Source organism: Vitis vinifera, chromosome 18 (assembly GCF_030704535.1).
Source record: "Vitis vinifera cultivar Pinot Noir 40024 chromosome 18, ASM3070453v1".
Taxonomy (NCBI): Eukaryota; Viridiplantae; Streptophyta; class Magnoliopsida; order Vitales; family Vitaceae; genus Vitis; species Vitis vinifera.
Window position 1 is genome coordinate 2,162,022 of NC_081822.1, and position 27,574 is coordinate 2,189,595.

The 27,574-nt window shown below is 36.4% G+C and overlaps 1 protein-coding gene and 1 long non-coding RNA gene across 3 annotated transcripts; one reads left to right on the top strand and one right to left on the bottom strand.

Annotated features, from left to right (window-relative positions):
- The first annotated feature begins 526 nt into the window (after positions 1–526).
- Positions 527–4,390, top strand: LOC132253205 (uncharacterized). Its single transcript, XR_009464997.1, has 2 exons — positions 527–1,284; positions 3,990–4,390. It is a non-coding gene; the product is annotated as an uncharacterized LOC132253205 (long non-coding RNA).
- Positions 4,391–10,776: 6,386 nt separating this feature from the next.
- On the bottom strand, positions 10,777–27,493 carry LOC100247132 (PHD finger protein EHD3). Of its 2 annotated transcripts, XM_019216539.2 has the most exons (8): positions 27,322–27,493; positions 26,575–26,914; positions 25,396–25,440; positions 18,218–18,457; positions 16,803–17,126; positions 13,491–13,580; positions 13,215–13,259; positions 10,777–12,042 (listed from the first exon to the last, which is right to left on the bottom strand). In XM_019216539.2, exons 2-8 carry the CDS (start codon positions 26,818–26,820, stop codon positions 11,173–11,175), a joined length of 1,860 nt encoding a protein of 619 aa, XP_019072084.1. In that variant the 5' UTR covers positions 26,821–26,914; positions 27,322–27,493; the 3' UTR covers positions 10,777–11,172. The 2 variants fall into 2 exon arrangements, with proteins under 2 accessions (XP_019072084.1, XP_002284634.3); XM_002284598.5 differs by lacking the exon at positions 25,396–25,440 and having other exon boundaries at positions 27,322–27,492.
- Positions 27,494–27,574: the final 81 nt, after the last annotated feature.

Below are 27,574 nucleotides of genomic sequence, written 5' to 3' on the forward strand. Positions count from 1 at the left end.
GGATGAAATTAATTTCCCTTTGGTTTCATGGATAATAAGGCCATTGTTGATACCATTAATTTCCCTTTGGTTTCATGGATAATAAGGTCATTGTTGATAAGGGTCAATTGAGGATTCCTTCGTTAGACGTGGCAGCGAAAGTTCCTATTCTGGTGTTAGAATTTGGGCTTTCTGGTTCCCTACACAAAGATGTCCGGACACATTCTCCAAAACCCAAATCAGACTTTGGAAATGAATAGAAACCCTTAGAGAGAGAGAGAAGGTAAGTGAGAGAACTCACAGTAGTGTCCTGTCCCCCCTCCCTCCTGCTCTGTTTGTAGGGTTTTTATAATGCTCAAGGGGGGAAAGGCACAATTGGCCCTTGTAGTGATGATTACGCAGTAGTAACGGGGCAATCATCACAACTACAAGGCGGTTAAGGGTTGTGTCAGACGACGCGTCATGACACAGTTTGTCATCCCTTCAATCTTGTTGAAGGCCTGAGACTAGATATGTCGATCTACTAATGTAGATGTAAGAACGGAAAGAATCTCATGTCATTCTTGTGCCAATTAATCATGGTCTTGTATATTAGAGATGATTTGAGGATATCAAGAGATGTGGTCCGCTCAGTGGCCCAATAGATCCGGGTGGAACATGTTCGAGTACCTCGAAGGTTGTTCGATCAGTGATGGAAGGAGTGACACGTGGTCTAGCTAGGATGATGCCATGTGGACAGGCACGTGAAGGTACACGTGGAAAGAGTACCTTGAAGGTTGTCCGATCAGTGATGGGAGGAGTGACACGTGGTCTAGCTAGGATGATGCCATGTGCCATGTGGACAGCCACGTGTCCGATCAGTGATGGAAGGAGTGACACGTGGTCTAGCTAGGATGATGCCATGTGGACAGGCACGTGAAGGTACACGTGGAAAGACGCAAGGGAGAAAGCCCCCGCAGTCATAAAGCGTGTTTACTTTGTCAGAATGCATTCCTACAGAATTTCTTCCCCCTGATTGGTCTGATATAAAATAACATTTACAGGCTGGTCTCCCGCCGCTAAGAACACCCAATTTCCTCAAACTAATCTCCAGATCCATGCTAAAACAACATCCAGCAGAAGCCTTTTGTTGTTTTCCAGAGTTTTATCCCTAATCATCTGGAAATAATGCCCATGTCTTCCTCAGCATCCGGCTGTGGCCTATAACTTTTACATAGCGAGAGAACATAGCTGCCTACATCAATGGAGGCTTGGCCATTATTGGTGGAGATAAAGAGAAAGACCATCCATCACGATGATGAAATTGTAAGTGCATATTTTTTACTATAGTTTATGGGCCGAAAATACTTTTGGAAAGTAGTTTTTGTGAGCCCTTTTTCCAGTAATTGCTTAATCTGGTACAGCATATAGGAGGAAAGGCCAGACGGTTCTTGGTCTTTAAACTCTCCCCATTTTGATGCTTTCTTATTTGTTGGAAGTGACTTTCTCTGTCTTTTCTGCTTTGTGATTTGACTCCAACGTATTGGAAAATTGCTGCTTTGCAGGATGCCTTTTGTCTGTGATTTATACCCTTGTTACTTTTTTCATTTCGATTTTGCTTTGGCCAGAAGTTATTGGTTTAGTTTCCTTATTTACAATTCATTAGGTTCCCACAATAAACTTTTGCTTTGTCATTTTCATAGTACCATATTTGGAATCAACAACCCACTTAGCTTTTATTAAGTGAAAAAATAGTCTCATAAGGTATGGAAGGTGGAAAACTGCTAAGAATATTTTGAAATGTGAATGCTGGGGCAACAGTTACTGTAACTTCCAATCCTGCTTTTTATCTTTTGGAATGCTTCTTATCAACACCATGCTGCCAAACTGTAAACAGCTTTACCAGACTAAGAAAATGGCTGGGAGAAAACACATATTGGGGATCCATGCATCTAACTCTACTTTGTAATTGCTCTCTACATTTCATACTCAGGATTTCTGGACCCTTGTATTTTAAGTTCTCTCTAGATGAATTGATCATTTTCTAGATGTCATGAGATGAGTTCGTATGATTGGTTGCAAGTAGAGAACACCCTACTTTCATGGCATGTCCAAAGATACCCTTAATTGTTCTATAACCATCTCTGAATCATTGATCTGTAACAGTTGAAACATCTCTGCCAAGATGCCCAAAGAATCTGCACTATGCCTATAAAAGAAACAGCTAGACTAGAGGCACAAAGAACATGTTTTTCATTAAGAGACAATTTACATTATTCCTCACAACACAGTTTAACATTACTATATGCCAAAGCACTGCTACTATTTTTGACAAACAACATAGACATAAAGTCAAAGTATTCATCACTTAAAACACATTTTCCTCTTATAAAGCATGAAAACTCCACCACACAATACAAAACCTACGACAGATTTGTTTACTTAAACCGCTGGAATTGATGTCGGAATGCTGTTCACTATTAGCCTCTATTAGCCCACCACGGCATGTAATCAACTGTGTCAACTTCTTCAGAACCCTCCTCTGGAGGAAAATCCTGGGAGGTCCTAGCCATAGTATCTCACAAAGAAAAGAACAGAAGTGAAATATGTGAAGAGGAGGATGATTAGATCTGAGAATTGTACAGGACAAAGTCTAACAAGGTCATTTATTATATTTGGGGGCCAAACAGAATGGGAAAAAAAAAATAGAAAATATTAATTTCGTTTGCACTTCTTATTGCATTCCTCGAAACTTTCTTTTGATCAGTTCATCTCCAGATTCCAAGCCACTCAGTAATATTGTGGTGATCCAACAAACGATGGCATCCAACAGTAAGTTTTTTGATGGCATTTCCTTTTGGCTAGTGCCAATAGAGGAGAAATTACTATGAAGCTTGTTAGAAAATGCAAGAGAAGCTCCGGTGCTCCTCCCTGGAACCCTCCTGTAAACTTGCCTTATCGACAGTACTTTCTCATATATTCTTAACCCTAGTTTAATGAATCTGTCTAGTCTGTAAGTTCACACTGTTGACCTAACTTTTAACTCCATAACTAATTTTCTGTATTAACATCACTCATTATAACATAACTCATTAAACAATAACCAATAAAGATGATGTCTGTCAGAATCCAGAAAATTTTGTAGATGATTTGAATTATCTTGTATAGCATATTTATGCTTAATAGTATACATACATACTATATATATATATATATTCATTATCTTTTGAATAATTATTGTAGTCTATGCTAGCAAATAATAAACTTTACCAAGAATCTTAAACTATTCAGCATCCTTATCTTTTGTACGAACCATCCATCCACCACCCAAAAGCTTAATTTTTCTTGTTGCAGATGTCGGTTTCAAATTGAGGCTTTGTATCCATTTGATTAACAGATCTGGCTATAATTGATCTCTCCAAATCCATCTATACGATTTTCTGGCTTTTAATGGCCATTTTATCTTTATTAGTTATGGTTTAAGAGTTTTTTTTTTTAATCACTGAAAAGGTTATAATAGACTATGTTAAGACAGAAAATTAGTTGTTTATTATGGAAATATTTTCTGCATTGTGGAGTTACAAGTTAGGTCAACAATGTGAAAACTTGGAGTGAAAAGTATATGAGTACTGGTGGTGAGGTCAGCTTGACACCCAGCTTACAGAAGGATAGAGGGAGGAGCTTCTGAACTTTTCCTACATTTTCTAATAAGTTTCATAGTAATTTTTCCACAATCGGCACAATCCAAAAGGAAATGGCATCAGAAAACCTAGTGTTGGATACAATTGCATGTTGGATCACCACAATATTACTGAATGACTTGGAATCAGGGATGAATTGAAAAAGTTATGAGGATGTGAGATATAAAGTGCAGATGAGATTAGTTTTTTCTGAATTTTTTTCCATTTTGTTTGGGCTCCAAGCCTATTTCTCTTATAAATGGCAATCATGAGACATACCCATGTACATGTTCTCAAATCGAATCATACTGCTCTTCATATATTTCATTTTTCTATTCATTTCTTTGTCAGATATCATGGCTAGGGCCTCCCAGGATTTTCCTTTTCCCCCTAAAGGAGGTGTGCTCTGAAGGGTTTTGAAGAAGCTGGTGCAGTTGGTTACTTGCAGTGGTGATCTCCTCTAATAGGGGCTAATAGTGAATAGCATTCCAGATGTTCCAGCAGACCAGACACAGAAAGACCATACATGTTTAGGTAGACAAGTTTGTTTTAGGTTTTAATTGTGTTGTGTGGGGTTCTCATGCTTTACAGAAGGAGAACGTGTTTTGAGTGTTGGCCTCTGGGTCTTTTATTGTCTATGCCTTTTGTCATAAAATAGTAGCAGTGTCTTGACATTGAGTAATGTAAACTGTGTGTTGTGGGAAACATGTAAATATATACTCTCTTTACAAAAAGTATGCTCTTTCTGTCTCTGGTACGTCTGTTTCTTTTATATCCGTAGTGCAAATATTCTGAGCATCTTGGCAAGGGTTCCCCATCCAAGTAATAAGAGGGCCTGAATGCTTAAACTGCTAAAAATAAATGATTCAGAGATGGTCATGCATAGAACAAAGAATTAAGGATGTCTTTGGACATGCCATGAGAGTAGGATGATTTCTACTTGCAATTGAAGGCCTACTTCTCCATCTTCATTTCATCTAATGAAGTATTTAACAATGAGGGTCCACTAATCCACGTATAAAAATGTAAACCAATTAGTGATTTAGAGATGCGTGGATTCCTCAATCAGTTGGTAAAGTTGTCCTAGCATTCATTTTTCTTTTCCATACAACTTATGTGAGAGTGAATTTAGAGAGAGAATATGACTGCTTACATCAATGGAGGCTTTGGCCATTATTGAAGGTGGAGAAAAAGAGAGAGACCATATTCCTGACGACTTGTTCACGGTCATGATGAATTGTAAGAGATTGGATTTTTTTTCATATTATTTAATTTTTGGGTTGAAAGTAATTGTTGTGTCTTTTCCAGGCTTAATTTGCTTATCTTGTATGGCATATAGGAGGGAAAATACCAAACGATTCTTGGTCTTTTAACTCTCCCGGTTTGATGCCTTATGCTTTGCTGGATGCCTTAATTAGTACCCGTCATTTACAACTTGAAAAGAGCTTTTGCAGAAGTTTATACTATTCTACCTTTTCCATTTCTACTTTGGTATGGCTAGACATATTTGGATTAGGTTCCTTATTTGCAATTCATTAGGTTTCGGCAATGAACTTTTCCAGAATACTCAACAACCCACTTAGCTTTCATTTTAGGCGTCTCCCAAAATCATTGTCACATAATTTTGAAGAAAAGTGGAACACCACTAAGAATGGTACTATAATTGCAAATCCTGCTTTTTATCTGTCAGAATGCTTGTTATCAACACCATGCTGCCAAACTGTAAACAGCTTTACTAGATTAAGAAGAAATTGGCTTGGAGAAAACATTTATTGGGGGATCCATGCATCTCAGAAATTATTTATCATTAGCAGTTGAAACATTGAAGAAACAGTTAAGAGATAGGAAGAAATACTTTTCACAAAGAGAATTTACATTATTCCCCACAACACAGTTTACATTACTCTATGCCAAAACACCGCTACTATTTATATGTAGACATAGAAAACCCCAGCATTCATCACCCAGACTCATTTTCCCTTTCTAAGAACATGAAACAAAACCCACAAGAATCTTATTACCCACAACACACAGTTCACATTACTCCCTGTCAAAACACTGCTCCTATTTATGACAAACAACATATATGTAGACATAGAAGACCCCAGTATTCATCACTCAAGACCCACAACAATCTTGTTTACCTATACATGTATGCTCTATCTCTAGCTGGTCTGGTGTAATATCTGGAATGCTGTTGATTAGTTTCCAAGATCCCCACTGCAAGTAATCAACCTTGCCAATTTCTTGAAAACGCTGCGGAGCACGCCTCCTCTGGGAGGAGGAAAATCCTGGGAAGTGCCAGCCATCGATCTCAGAAGGAAACAAACAGAAAAATGAATTATATGGAACGCAAGATGATTAGATTTGAGAATATGTACATGGGTATGTCTCCTGATCCTTCATTTATAGAGTTGGAAGAATTGGATTACTTGGGGGCCAAACAAAACTGGAAAAAATCCAGAAAAAAAAAGGGTAATTTCATCTGGGCTTCACATCACATTCCTCGAAACTTTTTTACGAGTTCATCTCCAGATTCCAAGCCATCCGTAACACTATTGTGGTATTCCGACACGCAATTGTATCCCAAGGTTGGTTCGTGTCATTTATGCAAAAATTATTGTGAAGCTTGTTAGAAAATGTAGGAGAAGATGCTCCTCCGGTGACCTTCTGTAAGCTGGTAGACATCATTGTGGTGCTCCGACACACAATTGTATCCCAATGTATGTTTTGTGTCATTTATGCAGAAACTACTGTGAAGCTTGTTAGAAAATGTAGGAGAACATGCTCCGACCTTCTGTAAGCTGGTTGTCTAAGCCGGCTTCACCAGTACTTCCCCATATGCTTTTAATATGATGAACCCTAACCTAACCTTTATCTCCAAAATGCAGAAAATACTTCCAAAATATAGAACTAATTTTGTGTATTAACATCACTCAATCTAACCTAGCTTTTCAGTGTTAAAAAAAAAACTCATTAAACAATAACTAATAAAGATAGAAATGACCATTAGATGGATTAGGAGAGAGATCTGTTATTCAAATGGGTAAGATTTACTTGGTGAGGTTATTCTTTGCGAGCATAGACTACCGTACTACTCAGAAGACTGTGCATAGTAAATTTAGTTCCCTTCACTCATGTTCTGTAATTTTATGGGCACAGGCTGTGAGTTGGGTTGAATGGTAGTTATTGTGTCTTTTTCTGTCCGTGCATTGTGCTTAATCTGGTGTAGTATGTTTGTGTTTAATGAAACATGGCTCCTTCACTAAAACCAAACAGATTTTGACATGCTTTTTGCTAAGTCAGCCCGAAAATAGAAAATAGAAATGAATGCTATAAAAGTAGTCATTATAAATATTAAAATTAATCCCGACTTTTACAGAAGGCTTTAGCAGATTTCTAGTAAATTTTAGGTGTTTCCTAAAGTCGCTGCAACACAAGTTTGATGAAAAGTGGAAAGCTACTAAGAATGTTTTGAAAAATGAATGCTAGGAGAACAGTTACTATAATTGCAAATCCTAGTTGATTTTATCTATTAGAATGCTTGTTATAGACTCCATGCGGCTAAACTGCATGTAAGCAGGCAACTCTATGAGATAAAGAAGAAACTGGCTTGCAGAAAACACCGATTGAGGAAACCATGCATCTCTACATAAGTGATTGGTTTACATTTCATACATGGGATTAGTTGATCCTTATATTTAAATTCTTTATTAGATGAAGTGAAGCCCTGCTGGGCATAAGATGGAGAATTATGGCTTCCCTACTCTCATGGAATGTCCAAAGACATGCTTGATTAATTGTCTTATGACCATCTCTGAATATTTATTTTTACCAGTTGAAACCATGATCAGCCTCCTCTTATTCACTTGGAGGGGGACTTTGTGCCAAGGTGCTCAGAAGATTTTCATAAAGGCATATAGAAGAAACAGGCAGACTAAGACAAAAAGAACTTACTTTTCATAAAACACATTTTCCTTTTGAAAAGCATGAAGACTCCCCCACTCAACACACAACCTAAACCTAAACATGTATGGTCATTCTGTGGCCGGTCTGCTGGAACATCTGGAACGCTTAGCCCTTATTAACCAAGATCACCACTGTAGGTAATCAACAGAGCCAGCTTCTTCAGAAAAATAGGTATGTCTCATGATAGACATTTATAAGAGAGTTTGAAGAATTGGATTACTTGGGGAAAAAACAAGATGGGAAAAGAATTTAAAAAAAAATTAATTATATCTCTGCTTCATATCACATTCCTCAATTTTTTGTCTAGATGCCCAGCCATGTGATCCGACACGCAATTGTATACGTATGGTTTGTGTTAATTATGCTGAAATTACTGTGAAGCTTGTTAGAAAATGCAGGAGAAGCTTATAAGGTACTTCCGGTAACTTCCTGTAAGCTGGTTGTCGAAGTCGAAGCCGGCTTCACCACCAGCAGTTCCCCTATACTTTTAACCCCAATATGATGAACCCTAATCTGTTCACATTGTTGACCTAACTTGCAGAAAATATTTCCATAATATAGAACTAATTTTCGGTATTAAAATCACTGATTATAACCTTTCCAATGAAAAAAAAAAATTCATTGAACAATAACAAATAAAGATAAATTTGTCCATTAGAATCCGAAAAATTTTACAAATGGATTGGAGAGAGCAGTTATACCCAGATCTGTCATTCAAATGGGTGCAAAGCCAAATCCTGGCTTTTACAGAAAGCTTTAGCAGATTGAAGAGAACTAGCTAGCTTCAACTAAGTATTGATTGTGGATGCAATGTGCATCTTTGAGATCTTATTGAGAATTTCTTATGTTGGATTAATGGTATATATATTTATGAAGGAACAATCTTTTTCAATATTCATGAAGTGAATCTCTTTCTGCTATATATAGTGATGTGGTGGGGTTCGTCTTTTTGCATCCTTGTTACTAGCAATTGAAACTTTGGCCCTCTCTCTTTATTACATAGAAAGAATCAATTTTACTGAGAGATCAGGCTGCAGGTTTCTAACAAGCCCAAAGACTAAAAATCCTTCCACATGAACTGAAGAGAAAGATGAGAAAAATCTGCCCATGTATATATATTTTCAATGAATTTGAACTTCATATATATAAGAAACAAGCTAGACTAGAGACACATAAAGAACATACGTTTCATTAAGATTATCTTTTTTCCACAACAGAGACTGGACACTTCACATCCAACACTGAAAACGCAGACAAACTAAACAATATGCATGCATCTTCTCTGGTGTCTGGTCTGAGGGAATACATCTGAAGTGCTGACCTTGTCACCAGAGATTCCTGAAGAGGCCATTAGCCAAGAGCGCCACCGCATGTCAACAACTCCGCCAGCTTCCTTAGAACCCGACGCAGCACACCTCCTCTCTGAGGTGGAGAAGGAAAATCCTCCCCTTTCGCTGCCATGGATTCTGACAAGGAAATGAGCAAACAAATGAAAGATGTAGGAGAATGATTTCACAGTGAGTATGGTTGAGTCAAGAGTGCTCTATGGCTCTCTATTTATCAAGAGATGGGAGGTAGGAGGACTGAGGATTGCCCTTTGCCTTGATTGTTAAGCAAACTGACCAGAAATGTGCAGAAAATTGATTGTCATTTCCTCTGTGATTAATATAATCTTGGAAACTTTATATGAGTATTTTTGCAGCTTAATTGCATGCCATTGAGTAGCAATTTTGTGGTTTGAGGTTTCAGACTTACAGTCACGTAAATATGAAGCAACACGGGAGGCTTAATCACTGTCGTACAAATCAATGCCTAGAATAAACTATAAAGTGAAAGGAAGCCATCCATTTGGAGGGATCAGCCTTCAATTAAAAATGCTTTTCAAGAAAAATCACTTAGGCTTTAATATAAATCCAAAGAAAAAAGATTTGATAGTATTTTTTGATAAAATGTTACATCATAATACGATTAATCTAATATACGAACTGAAGAGCCACTTCAAGTGATTATCTAGATTTTTAAAAAAATTTCAAATATTAATTTCGGAAATAATTTTAGTCTCTTTTAAAATCACGTTTAAAGAGGCTCTGAAACCATTAATAAGTATGAATGTTAGGGAAAGAAGAAAAGTGGCAACTAATACATAAAAATCACAAGACAAATGGTTGTCATATTCACCCATGGGTATAGCTTGCTTCCAAGTAATTCCAGGGAAAATGGTAAGAATGGCAGGGATTCACAAATTTCACTTAGTTTCTAGTTGCGTCTTTCCTAAGGAAATGGATTTTTACTATTTTTTTAGTTTCTATTAAACCACAAATGTTTTAGGTTACTGCACTGGACTCTTCTAATTACAAAGGATCCGCATTGAGGACAAAGGTGGGCTCTCTCGATGAAGTATCCTTGAATGTATTACTACAGTTTCTTTTTCCTTTTTTTTTTTTTTCTTCAATCTTTGGAATGTTGGCTTCAATTGGAGATTGAATTTGTGGCTTGAATGCTAACCAAAATACAGAATCATTCAAAAGCAGCACAACATTCCAGGGTGAACGCTTTCCAAATATCACCATTGCAGCTGTTTAGATCCAAATTTATAATAGATAATACAAAAGGAAGAAAAAAAAGAAAGAAAGAAGGAAAATCCTCATAAATACGTACAAAGTATAAGCTGGACCTTCAACTAAGCTGCAAATACAAATGATATACCAAGTTTCAGTCATCCCAAATGTAAAATGAAAATAGATGCCATGCTTTTCAGAGGGGGGAGATAGGGAGAAATACCAAACCATAATCTATTGGTTTTACCTGTTAGGCTTATTTTACTGTCTTAACAACTCAACTAAAATAATAATGCAGATAAAGAAGCAGGCATAGCATTCCAAATGATTCAGGTATGGAAAAGTTCAGAAGAATTACTTTCCAGTGCATAACTAACAAGTTATCCAAGAAGAAAAAATACATCCAAGGAAACTACAACTTGAAACAATTCATAGAAGGAAAATTGACCATCAAGAAGCCATGTTTGGAAAAGCTGCTTCATTTTACAACTGAAAAATAACGGTCTTTAATCCCAGAGTGATTATAGGTACTAGATGTGACCAAAGACGAGATATTAAAACATTCAAAAGATTAATGAAGAAAAGGTTTGATGATCAAGAAACCTGCGATATGGATAAATCTGTTTCATTTTACAACAAACTGCAAACACTGGCTTGAAAAACCATTACAAAATATGTGATCAAAAGTACAACTTCTTGGACTTGGTAGCAATGATGGGTAAAAGGAAGGTTAAGACTAAACTGGTTTCCAGATGTTTGATCCCTTCACTTTTGCAGGGCCCAAATGACACATTTACAGTTACATGCCCGTCAACAAACACATGACCTGCAGATCATGGCTTGCCTGAATTATGCATCCAAAAGGTCAGCTAAATCTACCACAGTTTACAACTTAATCAAAATATTAGCCCACCAAGTTATGCAGCCATGACTTTCTCATTGTCAAGAGATACAGAACAAAAATCCTACCAACAAAAACCATTCAGGGCTTCACTTCTCATCTAATTTTACCTATCCATGCGGATGGCAGCCAATTCTTCCTGCAAGTTAAGAGTCTGGGCCGCATTCAGTAGAATATCCATCGGTCCCTCTTCATCTTTATCGATCACCTGTTCACCTTTCTGTTTCCTTTCCCTTTCAAGGTCCTCAAATACCATTTTTGCCTTGCGTATTTTCTGGATATCAGCATCGCATTTTCTGCAAAACCATTTGCCTCTTGGAATTGAAGTGCGCGGAGGATTCATGCAATAAATGTGGTATGCATGGTCACAGCCATCACAAAGAATGATCTTCTCATCGTCACGATCAGTAAGGCAAGCTCTACAAAGACAGGAAGGGCAGTACCAACAGGGACCATACATCCTTAATTCTGTACTTGTCAGGCAACTCTTATGGTAGTATTTATTAGGGCAGAATGGGTGGCCACATTCCAACAGATGTTCGCCAAATTCCATGTCACTTCCACAAATTTTACAAAGTTGGAAGTATTTGGTTTCTTTCTGTTGTTGAATTCCAACTTCTGTTATGCAATTGGAACTCTCTTCCAATTCCATATCTGTTTCTTCATTCATTGATATGATATCATCACCAACCCCATTAATTAGGGTTCTCTGAGCATTCAGCTTCTTACAGACCACACAGTTCTCATGGGGTAACCTACTCGCAATGCAGTCAACACAATACCAACTTTTGTGGGGAATCACTTTGACAGCAGGCTCAACACAGGAAATATGGTATACTTCCTCACAGGAATCACATACTAAGCAATCTCTCCCATCTGCCTTCTCACCACAATGTCTGCAACTGCAAACTTTGAACACACCACAAGCCACTAGTTGCTCTAGTTTAGTGTGCGAGTCTGATTCCCTGGTACAGACCTGTTTTTTTTGCAGAGACAAAATCCAAACAACCTTGTTGTAAGAATCACAATTATTAATTTCTTGAAAAAAATTCTTAACCATGATAACTAGAACTGCATAATGTGAAATTGAAAAGTAACCATCCAGCTATCTAGGAATGAATTTCAACGCTTTCCATACAACACAGATGCTTTAGCATGATATTCAGGGGGGATAACCGGTACGGTATTTTTAATCAAATTGCTATATGATGCCAGAAACAATGAGGCATAGAAAGTTTTGCCAGATATGAGAGCATACAAGTAAAATGACAAGAAGGACAAATGAAAAAAAGAACGGAAGCTGCACAGTTTTTTTATAGGAAAGAAAGAGAATTAGTACAAGGATGAGCTATCCAACAAGCAAATCAGGAAAATATACATCTATATATATACACACACACCAAAGATCAAGAAAGAGCTTGAACCATCCCAATACACTCTATGTACACTCTATTGGAAGGAAATTTCCTTCAGAAACCTCTGAAAAGGAAGCTCCTCACTTGGCCAGCAGAGCCCCTACCCGTTTAGCTGACTAAGGCCTCCAAAGAAAAGAGTGACCCCTTCCAAGGAGATTTTGATTTCACAAATCCAAATATCCTATCTCCAAGCACCCCCCTTTTCCAAAAAACACATGAGACAACAACCACCACATCCCCTTCCACAAGAACACCATTGATCTCCAATGCCATCACCACATACAAGACTTTAACGAGCCTAGAATCTCTGCCTCTATAACTAGCCAACAGGTTTTGACAAAGCTTTTATCACACTGCCTTGAGACACCAGATGGACATTAGAACAATAAAAACATTACTTGAAACATCCTATAAATCACATGGATGAAGCACAAGAAGATAATGCCTTGGTTGAAAAATAAGCCGGAACATAAGCTGGCTACATATCTCCAGTTCATTTTATGTTATCCTTTGTTCAATCGTACTAGTGGTGCAAACATACAAGAAGTGGTAGTGGTTTTTGGAAACTTTTCCTGGATCTACTCTCTCTAACACACCAAATGCAGCCCAACCTTTCAAGAAAGAAATATGAAATGCACATCTATCGGACTTCTGAATATGCAATTCTGCTCAATATTGATGCATATGTGACCAAAAAAGCAATTCTATACCATAATTTAAATTTCCCTTTTACCTCATTTTTGCCATCTTCAGAAGCACTGAGCACTGCACCTTCCACCTGCAGGACAAAAAGGAAATGGCTAAAATAAAGCATTATAGGCAAAGAGTGACATAATGAAGATAACCTGGTAAATGCTATGAGCAAAGAAAAACCTTCAAAGCATAGCATTTACAGAGAGATCTTCCAAGTTTGGACCATCATTCATCTGTAAATGCCTTGCTTTATATATAATATTATTCTCACTTCTTATCAAAAGAAAAGAAATATCTGCATGCCTGTTCACCATACCAATTCAGAATAAGAAGTCCTTGACATTTCCGAAAGGGTCGTTCCAAGAGAAACTATTTCAGTACCAATTCTTTGAAGCTTTTTCCATACCTGCAAAAATCAATCAGGTGTAAGAAAAACAAGCAAGAGCAGCAACACACAGATGACAGATAACCTCACCACAAATAGAATATCTTCAGAGCCCACCTTAAGAAGAATCCCAAATCAGTCCCACATTTATCTGGACTCTATAGTTCCAATTCACATTATTTCCTAAATTGTTTAACTGAGGTCACTTCGATCATTTTTATTTTTCCCTTTTATTTCTCCCCAAACAAGATTTTCCCCATCCTTGCTCCCATGGATCAATGACATTATGTGAATGGGCAACTTAAATTTTTGGCAAAAATTTTACAGAAATTTTCTGGTCAATATCTGAATTTGGATTACCAAACAATTTAATGTTACCAGAAAGAAATGGAAAATCTGCAGAATCAACATGGCTGACAGTACCCCCATCCAAAGGGTAGAAAAATAGAGGCTTGCAGAAAAATAGCTGTAAGTGAAAACGAAAGCATTCAAGGGTAGAAACTCTGCCAATGTTCTTCTAATTGAATCTAGTTTGGGATTGGAGCCAAAATAAAGGAGACCTTCAGAAAACTCCTGCTGCAGCTATATAGTGAACATACACACACAGAGACACTGAGTGCCACTACTGATTGCCAGAGAAAGAAATCGTGGCTGCTTCTCTTGGAGCCAAAGAAAGGAAGGCAATGGGTATGGTGGACCATTCAAATTGATTATGAAATCAGTTTTAGCTGAAACATTTTTTTTAATAACATAAAATGTGAAAAATACTACAATTATTCTCTTGCCAAAAGTATAATTCTATCCTAAAATCACATTGCAGATTAGAGCAAAATTGGGTGAACCTTGACACTGAGTTGACATTGTCCATAAGGTGGGATGCTAGTTTCTGTCCTTCACCCAATCCAAAAGGGAAAACAAATAAAAGATCAAAAAAAAAATTGAGGAAAAATTCACACACAAAAGCAGAAATTGAATCGCCTTAACAAAATTAAGTGCATGCCATCCTAGCAAGCAAACAACACATACAAACAGGGATGTCAACCAGGCAAGTTACCTCCATCCCAATCCCACCCCTAAAGTCCAAAAATTATCTCATTCCCATGTCAAACCCACATCAAGGCAGGGCAGGGCAGATTCAGAATTTGGTTGGGGTGGGTTATTTTGTCTTTGTTTGAGAAGAGTTTTCGAAAACAATTTCTAGAAAACAGTTTTTTAGAACAGTTTCAAAAATTGTTCTATGATGTTTTACAAAATAAAAGTCCGTTTGGGAACTTGAAATGTTCTCAACTTGTTCTCTATATTTTTAAATATGTTTTAAAAATAACTTTATCTATAATGTTTTATTTTTAATCATTCTTTATATTTATATAATTATTTTTTAAAACAACCCTTAGAAAACAAATGAAAACAACTAAAAGATATTCTTTAAAAACACCATGTTTTTTCTTTTAAGAACACGAAACTGTTTTCTATTTTTTGGTTGTCAAACATGTTATCCTAACTTTTTGTTCTAGAGAACAGAAAATTGTTTTCAAAAGGAATTGTCAAACAGGGCCTTTATTTCTATTTTCAAAATGATCTCATATACCTTTTTTTATATATTCTAATAATTTAGCTAAGATGACAAAAAAGGAAAAACGAATACCAATCATAAAAATTAAGTCTGACAAACCTATATAACAGATTGATTCAATAAAAAAAATTAGGATGAACATGAGCAATCAAAGAAAGCAAGGACATCTTTTTCCTCTCTACTTTCAATTTTATAACAATACAACATCAATAGAAGTAAAGTTCTTTCCAATCAACAAGATCTCTAGAAGATAGAGCTCAAATTAATCAACAAGATGTTCTTTGACAATTATCCCGAGAATCCATCCACCAAATGATTAGATCCTAGATCTGCCAACAAATAAACCTTAGCTCCTCACTTGCAATGATTTTCAAACAGGACTTTGAAATGAAGACTATCATACTGCAATGAAGAGTAAAGTGAGGGCTGCTGTGATGTATGTCACACCTATGCTGGTGATGTTGCCACATAGTGATGATGGTGCGATGGAGACAACAAAGAGTAGAGAGGTAGGACCAGCCAGTTAAGACATGGATGTGTAGAAGAAGTGAGATTTGAGAGAAAACTTAGTGGAAAAAGTGAAATTTGGGAGAAAACTTACTCTTTTATAAAAGACAACTAGAAATCAAAGAATGATGAAGGGAAAAAATATGGTAGATGTGCAATTTCATATTTAACTGAAACAAGCCAGGTCGCCTTAGTGTAAACCAAAACCCACCCTGAAACCGATTCAGGTTAAAAAAATAATACCATACCAGCCTCTATGCCAATGACATGCTTATATACAGACTATAACCCCATAGGAGTCTACTGACAGCAGGCTTGAATTTCCTTAAAATGTGGCTCATAAGAAATTCACCATTGCAATAATATCCATATCAGTGTACCAGTTTTCATGGGGCTTAAATCTTCTGTATGCCTACATGAATTTGGTTCATTTCCAAATGAAAATTAAAAATATTAATAGTGCAACAAACAAGAAAACAGCAAGCAGAAGATTTCTCAAGCATCAATAGGACTTTTTTCTATATATATATAGGCAAGCATCAAGTAGGGCACATGAATCAGGGAGAGGATTTTCTTTGGTAAGCATGAACCAAATATAAGATCAACTCTATTTTTATTCATAAAGGCAAGATGAACATCCAGAACCAAATTTAAGTTTCTTGAACAAGTTTATGAACTTATGGAATTAGAATCAGGATACTAACAAAGGAACCTTATTCAGAAACCATGCAGAACAGTACATTATTTAGCACCAGAATTCAGAAACCTTGGTTAAAAGAACAGTATCACCAAAATGATATTCAGTCAATCGGTAGTAGTTCATACAAAAACATTCTGACATTTCACTAGTTCAGGATATTGCCAATATCTGAATCAAAATATTACCAACTTTACAGTCAGGCATCTAAATTAACTAGGCATGTGTATTAATTCACTAGTATATGATTCAATGATACTAGTATCTCCATCAGTTAAACTAATGCATGGAATGTAATTTTAGTAAAATTAAGAACAGAGATTAGCATATGGTAAGAATTGATGGCAAAAAGATTGAATGTTAAATTTTGATATTAAAATGCTAAACATGAACAAATTTCGTTACTCAAGAATTAGTCAATAATTTTTTTTCACGTAACCAGAACATAGAATGGTTAAGGAAATACCTGCTGAACATCTGAAGAGAAAAGCATGGGTGAACGCTCATAAGCTCCTTCAATCATCCTTGAGTGTATAAGACTAAAATCAAAAAAATTGTCAACCTTGATTCCTTGGAAGTTTTCCAACATTAGTTTACATAGTGATGCAAACTTCTCTGACATTATCAACTTAAAGAAAGATCGCCGACACAGCTCAGTGATAGTATGATGATCTGATTCACTGAGAGATCCATTAGATGTTACACCCACATGACTTCTGCTTGCAGATTCATTTGGCAACAAGCCTGTGTGGGGAGGACAGCGTACATCTTTGTGAAAGTGCACAGGTTTCTGTCAATCCACCAATAATTGGGTTAATTAATAGAAATTACAGAGGACAGTCATTGCCACAACCACACCAACACAACAACATGGACGGAAATGTCGGCATTTATTGGCAATATTTTGCCGATAAATTGTGCTTCGGCAAGCCTCAATAGATATTAGCCACAGATATTTCGAATGGGAGATATTTCCTATTTTATCCCTATTTTTTGCAGATTTTTCAGCCAATTTCTGATATTACACCGATATTTCAAAAATATCAGAGATTTTTTAAGCCTTCCCTTCCAAACTCTCAATTTTTTTGGTTGATAATACTTTTTTCAGCCACGTCAGTATTATCACAGTTTCCCTCAAAACTAATGGTTTAGTATTGGGTTCATTTTTTGGGTAATGGGCCTGGTCCCATGGAAGTCCGCTTGGCATTCTGAACATGTCATGGCACCCACGTATTAAATATGGCCCTTTTTTCTTGTTGTTTACCGATGTGGGATTGCCTAAATGGAAAAAACGCCCAAGTTTGCAATTGAAAGATTTGAACTTGTGACTTGGGAGATTAAAAAAATAACCTCTGCCAAGTGCCACCTGACCACATGTGGTTCGCTGGTATATATGCACATAAGACTTTATATCTATACATATTTACTAATCTTTTATATATTAGAAATTAATTAAAATAAAATTATTATAATTAAGTTAATTTTACTTATTGCATTTTATATAATAATTAAATATAGGACAAATACAAAGCTAATTTGATATTATTATGTATTTTATATAATAATTAAATAAAAGATAAATATAAATTTATAAACAAAATTTTCAACATTTTTAAATAAAAAAAATACTAAATACATTTTCATTTTAATATTAATGTATTTTCAAATTCAAAATATTATTGTATAATGTTATAAATTTATAGTTTTTTCCTTAAAACAACTTCAATGTATATATTATTGTTTTTCAATCATTTTTTAAAGTTTCAATTAATTCTTGTTCACTAATATTTTTTGTCAAAATATCTGTCGTGATATCCGTAAAATTCAACTACCGATATTTTCATCCTTGCACAACAATGCAGCTGTGGTGGCAGCATGTACCTTAATTGTGGTTGTATGATCAACTTCTGGACAAGATAGGAGTGCAGCTCGGACACAGCCCCGAATACCACCTTCACTATCACTTAATGATCGGTACATCTGGTCCAGTACAATATTTCTCCAATGCTGCTGTGGGCTGTCATCTAATCCATTCACAATAGCATGATGATCTATCATAGGAATAACCGCTCGCTTAGAAAAATTATTGAGTAAACCTACATCCATTGATTGTTTTACAGTCTGCAAGAAATGATATAAATCAGACATAGCTAAGTAAAAAACTAATGACTAAAATACACCACAAGCAGAATAGTCCAAAGTTCACAGGAAGGAGAAAGTGTAAAAAAATATATTTCATCAGTTTTAAAAAAAATAGAACAATAGATAGAAACAAACATCACTTGTCTATTTTGGTTTTCTTCTCATGTATAACATAGAGTAATAGGAAAAAAAAAACATTAAGGAAATTCCTTTCCTCACAATATCCCAACGACTCGCAAGAAGGGTTTAAGAAGGTTTGGTACAAAAAGCACATCTATACTTGTCACCACTACCCATGCCAAATTAAATTTAGCAACAACCCTTAAATAATAGCTATCAAATAGAATGACTCTTATTTTGTGTTCATAGAAAGTTCCAAGTTCATCAAGGGTACATCATTATCATCAACAACCACAAAATTTGAATCTAAGATCTAGCAACCATATATGAAACATGTAAAAGCACAGTAGAAGAGATGGTACAATCTAAGTGCCAACCAAAATTACCATTATCAATTTCATTTTTTAACTTGGTGACGCAGTAAAATAATAACCAATCAACAGATTAGAACCCACATACATCAGACAACAAATTAAACACCCAATAGTAAATACAATCTATAAGTATTGTCACTAGCCAGTATTCATTTTCTCAACTATTTTGGATAAACAAGATACATACTACTCTGCCAGATCAACCCGTCAATACTCAAAAGCCGAGTCTTCAATTGAAGCGTATTTAATTGAAGTCACTAAAGAAGTCACCGTCTAACACAATGTTGTCCATCTATCATTAACTTTGTACTACTAGTTGAACATTTTTTCAATTCTAAAGAAAAACAGAGTGCATAACACAGCATCACAAGGACTAAGAAACAAAGGGACAAAAACACAGAGCAAACCATAAACTAACGCTTCCGTGGAAAAGCATGGCATTTGATATTCCATTTTTTTCACAGTGAGATCTCTGTTAAAGGAGGTGCCATGTGGATGTTGAGGTGTCCCATTTCAAAGGAAGAGTGACATAGTGTGAAAGATAAGAGAGGGTTAGAGATATGGCAGTGGCCCTTGATGGGTTTAAGAGATGGAGAGATTGAATTTCAAAGAAAATCGTCAATTATTTCAATAACCAATAACAGTAAGTAGAGTGATGAATCAATAACCAATAAGACGGTATCACATGTACAAGAACCCAAAGAACAGCATCATACATACAACTAGTTGATCCTTTGGAGAAAAAAGTGGTGATAATGGCACTAGCCCCCCATGTGGCCTCCCCTTCCTCTCAATCAAATCAAAACAAGCTCCATAATGTTTAGCTGAGGAGCCTCCAATTCTACTTAGCAAACAATGTCGTTCAAACCAACTATGTGCTCAGTGGAGGGGCAAGTCAAACACAAGAAGGTGCACCAAGCCCAAATTAAGCACCCAGAGTCTTTCATCCAACTCAGATAAATATGAAATGGCTAGAATTATGCTACTTGGCATCCTCGATGGAAAACAATAATTAGTATATCCTCTTGATGGAGTGAGAAGAATGCTAATGAAACCAACAAGTAATTAAGTAAATAACCTCTCATATCCCACAATAGCTTGTTAGCTCTGCACTTCCTTCACTATGATTGAATGCTTACTTCTTGAGACTCTAGGAAATGGTTGGCATCCACTCTACACTCTCAAAGTAGTAGTGATGGTGGCCTTCACAATGTAGTAATGGGACAGCCATCACGATAAGTCAATGACAATTATCTACTTTGAACATTGGCAGAGGGAGAGATTGCAATAAGAGTGATGCATTAATTACATAACCTTTGGAATGCATATACACATCAATGGTCTTACTTGTCATGACGATCACAAGGTGAACATTTAGAGGTCCACGTGTCAGACTGTGAAATCAATATCAGTGGCATTCAACCATTTCATTGATCACAATAAGGTTCAAATTTAATGATTTTTCTTGATAATCAAGTGCACAAAATCACAACATTTTTTTTATAGGTAAATAGAGCAAATATATTAAAAACGCTTGGAAAAAGCACACAGTATACAAGTAGTAGCCAAATACAAGCAAAGGGAAAGAGAAACAACAAACCAACACCCGAAACTAAAGGCTTTACCCTAAAGCCTAGCAAAACATAAAAACCCCAAGACTTAGCAACTTGCCCCTCTTGAAACCACCACCCTACCCCCTAGGAAATACAAAAAAATCCCACACCCGCACAACCCTAACCTAAAGACTGGGCAAGAGAGCACCAACCCCTCTCATCTTCTACAAAAACACAACATACAATGTCACTTACAAACTAACTCCCACCCACTACTCTGGCTCCTATCTTTTTTGTTTAAATTGCCATAATTGATCAAGCATTCCAAATTACGAAGCTCCCTAACAAAGCAGGGTGTGGAGGATGGCCTTCTCTTCGTAGCTGAAACTCTGCAACCCTTTCTAGTTTCCATCCTTCTTAGTAGGGAAACAATTTCCTTCTCATGCCCATCCACTAGCAAACCCGCAAACTTGCTGAAGGAGATAAATTTCTAAAAAGAATGATTGACGAGGCTCTCTACCGCTGATAAACCCCTACTAGGACTCCCAAAACCTGAATCCCTCTCATTATTGCACACTTCTAGGTTATCCTTCTTGGTATCCTTAGGCTGAATATCTAGGGATTCCACCACCAAGCCATCTTCAGAAATCATACACAAAGGCTTGTAAACATCACCCTTACCCACTGCTAAAAGACCCATGTCTTGTTCCCTCCAAGGAACCAAGCTTTTGTTTCTTCCAAAAAGAAAGCCCTCGTCTTTGGAGAAAGAAGAAATAGAAGAAGAACCCCCCCACGCAAGACCATTTGGAGATGAAGGCTTATCGAAAAGCCCTTGCGCTTCAAATAGTAGAGCAACGTCAACAGATGGCGCTCTCTCCTCTAGGCGCAGAGAAGAGTGAACCAAAAGAGATTGGGAATCTTTGTCGCAACCTAACCTCGTGCCACCAAAAAAAGTTGGAGACGACTCCAGATCTAGAATCATAGCCTTTTGAACTTCCTTCCTGCACAGAGAATCCTAACAGGTTGGGATTTGTACCATCCTTCCTTGGATCACTACAACATCGACCCAAAGATACTTCTTTATTTAGTTTGCAGTAGACCTCCTTCAGAAGCCCAAGATCCAAAGACCTGCACTCATCACATGCTGGACTGGTGTCTCCAGGTGTACACCCACTATCACCCAGGCTTAGAGATGATACCTTTTCAGAGCCACCAGCTACTTTCCTAGTTACCATACCTCCCCCAAACTTGACACACTCTCTGGACATTTGTAGCCTAACCGAGTTTTCTCTCTCATGCCCTTTGAAGCGCATGAAACATCTCCACCTTCTTCTTCCACACTAACCTATTGTTGCTACTCGCTTTTCCTAGCTGCAACCTGAGATAACCAAGGCGAGGCCTCCCACTACAACTAAACTGAGTAGCAAGTTGACCCCACCACTACTTGAAGAGAACCAAGAAGCTTTTTTCCATTTAACCTCACAAGAACTCTTGCTCACTGGATATTTTAATGCCTTATGATGTCTTCATTTGCTGCAACGAAGCCTCCGCTTAAATCCTCAAGATATTTGAATAGTGCCATGTCCCACAAATGCAAAGGGAGCCCTACCCTCCTAACCCAAACCTCTTTTGTGTGCTTCTCTTCGAGAGCACCCCACCTCCAGTGCCCATCTCTCCAGAGACAAACTTTTGTTCACAAACCTCCTTAAACCTCTAAGCAACACCTCCTTTACATCTTCAAAAAATCAAACTTGAAAAGTATGAGAGCTCCCCATGATAGAAATAAATCAACCCTCCTTTTAAGTGTCAGCTATGAACTACCCAATTCTTCAAAATTTGCAGCTCCAGCACTAAGTCAGATGAATCCCCTCATTGTCTAACTAGACAACTCTTCAAGGATTCCTTTTTAAGACAGATCTCCTTTCCCCCCATCTAAAACCACACTGCCTCTCCCAAAGCTTCTAAACCTCTCTTCACCTTGTCTGCAAAAGAGTCAAAAGAGAAAACCCCTGTCAAGGATCCCTCCTTTGATCGGCCTACACCCACCAAAGCACTTCTACTAACTTGAGAGCAAGGGTTCACTCCCAAGCTTCAAAGTTTACCAACCAAAATGCCCCAACCCTCAAAAGTGCTTTCTTTTTCAAGAAAACCAGTACAAACCTCTTCGCCTCCGCGAAGTGCATCAAACAAAGGAAGAACCTTCCAACATCATTATAACGACACTCCACCCTGTAAACTCTCCCACCTTCCAACCATTGCTTGTTGAAAGGCTTCCCTTCATCACCTTGGCTACAAGACTCCACTCCATCCAAAAGATGAGAAAGACTTAGCTCAACAAATCTAATCCAACTGGAACAACCCCTACCCCCTTCCAAAATCTTTCCCAACAGCTTGCCTTTGACCCCTTCAACAGAGATTTCAAAAGTCTTCGAGTCCACTCCAAACCAACACTTTCCTATCTTCATTCTTCATTAGGATGCCAATAGAAAAACAATAACCCTAATGTTGTATTGCGCAAAATCACAACATATGGTGATATATTTTTTAGTAATTGGATTTCCTCTTATCATAGATCAAAGAACTACCTAGAGAAACACAATGCATCTGGTTAATTAACAAATTAATCAATCATTACTAATAACAAATTACTTAATTAAAGAATAATAATATTATTAATAAAAATGTGTTCTTTATGTTAGATAGTAATATCTCCAATTAAATCTAAAATATTAAATCATCTAAACATATTTCACCCTCAATATTTTGTTTTACAATAGTTAAATGGTCTAACAGTATAAGCATATTCACTATCAATATGTTGTTCACAAAATTCAAAATTCAAGTCTTTGAATCATTTAAATATCCCCACTACTAATATGTTGATTACAAGACTTGGATCTTATGAAAAACCTCTTTATTGTCATCAATATAATGTAGAAATCTCTCTCTTCCCTAGAATTTTCATATCAGGATATGAATGTGAGAGAAGAGATATCCACAGGTACCTAAACTAGCAAGCACTCCTACTCTTGAATGAGACGGTCAAGGACTTACCAAATACACAACCTTTAGGGAATAAGTCATGCATCTAAAGTTTTAGAACTGATCTGAGGACAGATAACTTATCTGACATTTTATTTTATTCTAATCTTAATCCCTCAAATGAAATGTAGCCTAAAAGAATAAATAATAAAGAAAACCAAAAATTGCCTAAAAGAAATCAACAATAAAAGACATTTCTACCCAAACTTCAATGCAAAAAGATGTAAGATCAATAAAACAAACTTGAGAAGGTAGCTTGGAACAAAAAAGAAGAACAATTTTATCACAAATACCACATTATAAACTATAAAATTATTAAATTCACTAAATTACAAACATGAAACTATTTCCCTAACCTTGCAAGAATTAAAAATCCAAGAGAGAGAGAGAGAGAGATTTAAGGCTTATGGCAACGACAAGCCAAAACCAACAAAGTGGTTCTAACAAATTATCCAACACATTATGAACACAGCAGTTTAACTACATCTGACAACAAATTTCAGGACAACACAATACAATGACACAAAAAAATATAAGCTATTGCAAGACATCAATATAGGCTTTATTATACTTTAATTTTCACAAAACAAAATGTTCCTTCATATTACTATATAAAGGAAACAATGTGTCTTCCAACATTGGTGTTGAAAGGCACACTTTTATCCTTTTTTCCAGAACAAAGACATTAATATGAGTGTTATAAAAAAACAAAAACAACAAAGTAAAACAACTTAAAACGATAAAACTATAGCTTAAAATCTCACTGGAATCTCTTCCTCTCCTCCCAATAACCAACTTCCAAAGCAACCCCCCACATTCTCTCTCCAACTTATTTATGATGTTCTGCCATATTATGTGAGCAGATGATGCACATGTTATCATCTCTAGTTTTACATGATAGTTTTCTATATGCACTGTGTTTGACATATACTTGCAAATAGAAGACTATAAGTTTCTATTGACAAACGAGAAGAAAATCAAAACTAGGTCCTTAAAATTTTAGATACCTATTCAAACTTGTTTTAGCATATTCACAAATCATTGTGTTACATATCGTGTATCATCTTCTTGCTTTTCTGTATCATTTATCATGCCTTATTGCATAAGAAAAGTTTCAAAAATTAATAAATTTAAAAGAAACATATAAATAGATAAATGGAATCCAAAAAGAACATATACATAAACAAGCATATAAGAAAAATGAAGTATAGAAGTACAGAGCTAATTTCATGAACACATGGTGGGTTATAGAATAAGTAAACATAAACAATCATGAATATGATAAACTCATAAGCTCCTATGAGTCTAAATACAATACATCCAAAAGAAAAAAAAATGAAAAAGAAACTATAATAACATAAAATAACTGTACATTTGCGTGGACTAGTAACATAGATGAGTTTATGTGCTATTTCAAAACTCTCCTAAAGATTTTTAAAAAAAATTAAAAGACTTTAAATATTCTGCAAAAGTTATCATTCTTTCCACTCATTATCCTCCTTAATTCCAACTTTCAAAGCATCCCAATAACATATCTTTATCTGAATAACAACTGCTCAGAATTCAGAGGAACAATACTTAACTTCAATCATCCACACTTGCCTTACACACCATATGTATATGGATTCCATTTCCATGTAGGCTAATTAACTCTCCCTGTCCTTTTCGTCACCCTTTTTTAACCTTGAAGCATCTTTTGATCAATAATATAAGAAAAAACACATAAATTTCATTCTCCTAAAAAGTATTGAATTTTATTTGTATCATAAGTCATATATTTCATATTATACATCATAAGGTACACTTAAGGTGTGAGGCAACAGTGCACCTTTGAGGGCCTTTTTCTTCGTGGGAGGCAACTTGCAAGAAGATCCTAGTATTGACCAATGATAAAGAGAGGATTGCCTTAGTTAACATATACATTTTATGTAAGATGGCTAAGGAAACAAACAAACCACATCCATATTCATTGTGACAACACCAAATTGTTGCAGGACATCTTACAACATTTGGATTTCAATGGTTTCTTTATGTAACATTTAAAAATCTGCTCCTGGATTGGCAAGGAGGAGGATTGGCTCCAATCTGCCTGTCCCAGTGTTATGGAAAGAGAGGAATGGAAGAGCGTTTAAAGATTATTGGAGGTTGAAAGATCCTATGTCAAGTCGTCATTAGAGTTCTCTAGAGCTCCTATAGGGTCAGAGTCTTGTTCCATGGATTTTTTTTTTTTTTTTTTCTGTTATAAGCTAAGGCTTTTTTGTTGTTTTTCTGTTTCTTTTCTTCTCAACAAGGAACAATCTGTTTACTTCCTGTATACATGGGTTGCATCCCCTTTTCTGCAAGGCATTTTGATTATACAACTTTTATTTATTTGCTTAATAGACATGCTTAACATCTAATACATATTGGATGATATGTATTATTTCACATGAAAAGTTTTATCCAATAAGTATTCTAGCATATACCACAAGTTTTTACAACCATGATAGTCACACATTCTTGCTTCTAAAATAGTTAAATTAGCCTTCAACTGCATCTGAACAGCTAAGTTAACCAAAGACCAATATAAATGCTTGGAATTGGCATTGTAATAGGTACGTAAATTGCGCATGCCTCATTTTTTGTTTCTCTGCAAACAAATAGTGTATAATTTGGCCATCTCTCCACTGTGTAAATCAATAGTGCTTTCCCCAACTACCAAAAGGTACCTAGGTAATCTTAACTAGCCATTACATTCAGTGATTCCCACTTCACACAAGCGGCTGATGATGGCTGCAAAATTCTACTACAGTTTGGGTTTACATGCTGAGTTGTCCGTATAATAAGTTAATAACAAATCATTTTACTTTATTTTCATCCACACTCCATGTCATCAAGCAACAATACTTGAAGCCTATAAAGAAGGAAAAATTAGATGACCTCCTTTCCATTGCAGAAGCACAAGAAAACAAAGTTTAAAACACAAAAGCAACCTATGCTGATTATCAAAAGCAGTGAATTCACAAACCTCATCAGCTAATTGAGTCCCCGCTTTGACCAAACACCTTCCATCTTTTATAGGTTCAGTTTCTAAACTCCCCTTCCTGCGCTTCCGCCTCTTATAAGTTTGGAAACCCCCACTCGAGCTCCCATCAGTGACATCAATGCCAGTTCCAACCGCAAACCCGTTTTGCACTGCTTCACTCCTGCAAAGAACAGCTGGTGCCGTGTGTTCATTCCCATCCGCATTGCTCGTATTCCCATCACCAAACATTTTTCTAGTGCATAAAACCCCCAATATTCCAAGCTTTCCCGCACAAAATTAGGGTTTTCTCCACAAAACAGACCTCCCAAGATTCAAAGAACACCTGATAATTCCCAGAAATAAACATCACAATCCGTAACCATAACCCAGACGTCAACAAAAATCATTGCTGAAACACAATACTTGACTAAAACCGGAAAAAAATAAAATAAAATAAAATAAAAAATTGACCCTCCGTTAGTTTCCCCAGAAAACCAAGGAAAAGACAGCAAAATCAAACCCTCAAGCCCACCCCTCAACTCCCACCGTTTCCCAAACAAATTGCAGCCCCTTCACTTTCACCCAACTACTCCTATTAGTCCAAACAAAACAGATTCTTTTTCAATCCAAACAAGCAGCAACACAAGATTCAAAACCCCAAATTCGTTCCCCGACCCCGCATTGATTTGCAACAAAAACAAAAAATAAATAATATATAAATAAGCTAAAAAATAAAAAAAATAAACTCACCGGAGAACCAAGCGAAAAATCTCAGAGCCAGTGACCGGAACCCTAGAATTGGAGAGCCGAAGCGCCAAGCGTTACTCAGCAAGTGGTCTTATCCGAGGAATTTAAATTTTGAATAGAGCTCGAGGCTTTTGCCTTTTTATTTTTATTTCGTTTTTTTATTATTATTTTATTTCACTGGTTTTTGCTATTGTGGTTGGGTATATGACCGGTTAGTGGTCAGCAGTTTCAGTTGTGAGCAACTGACACGTGGCAG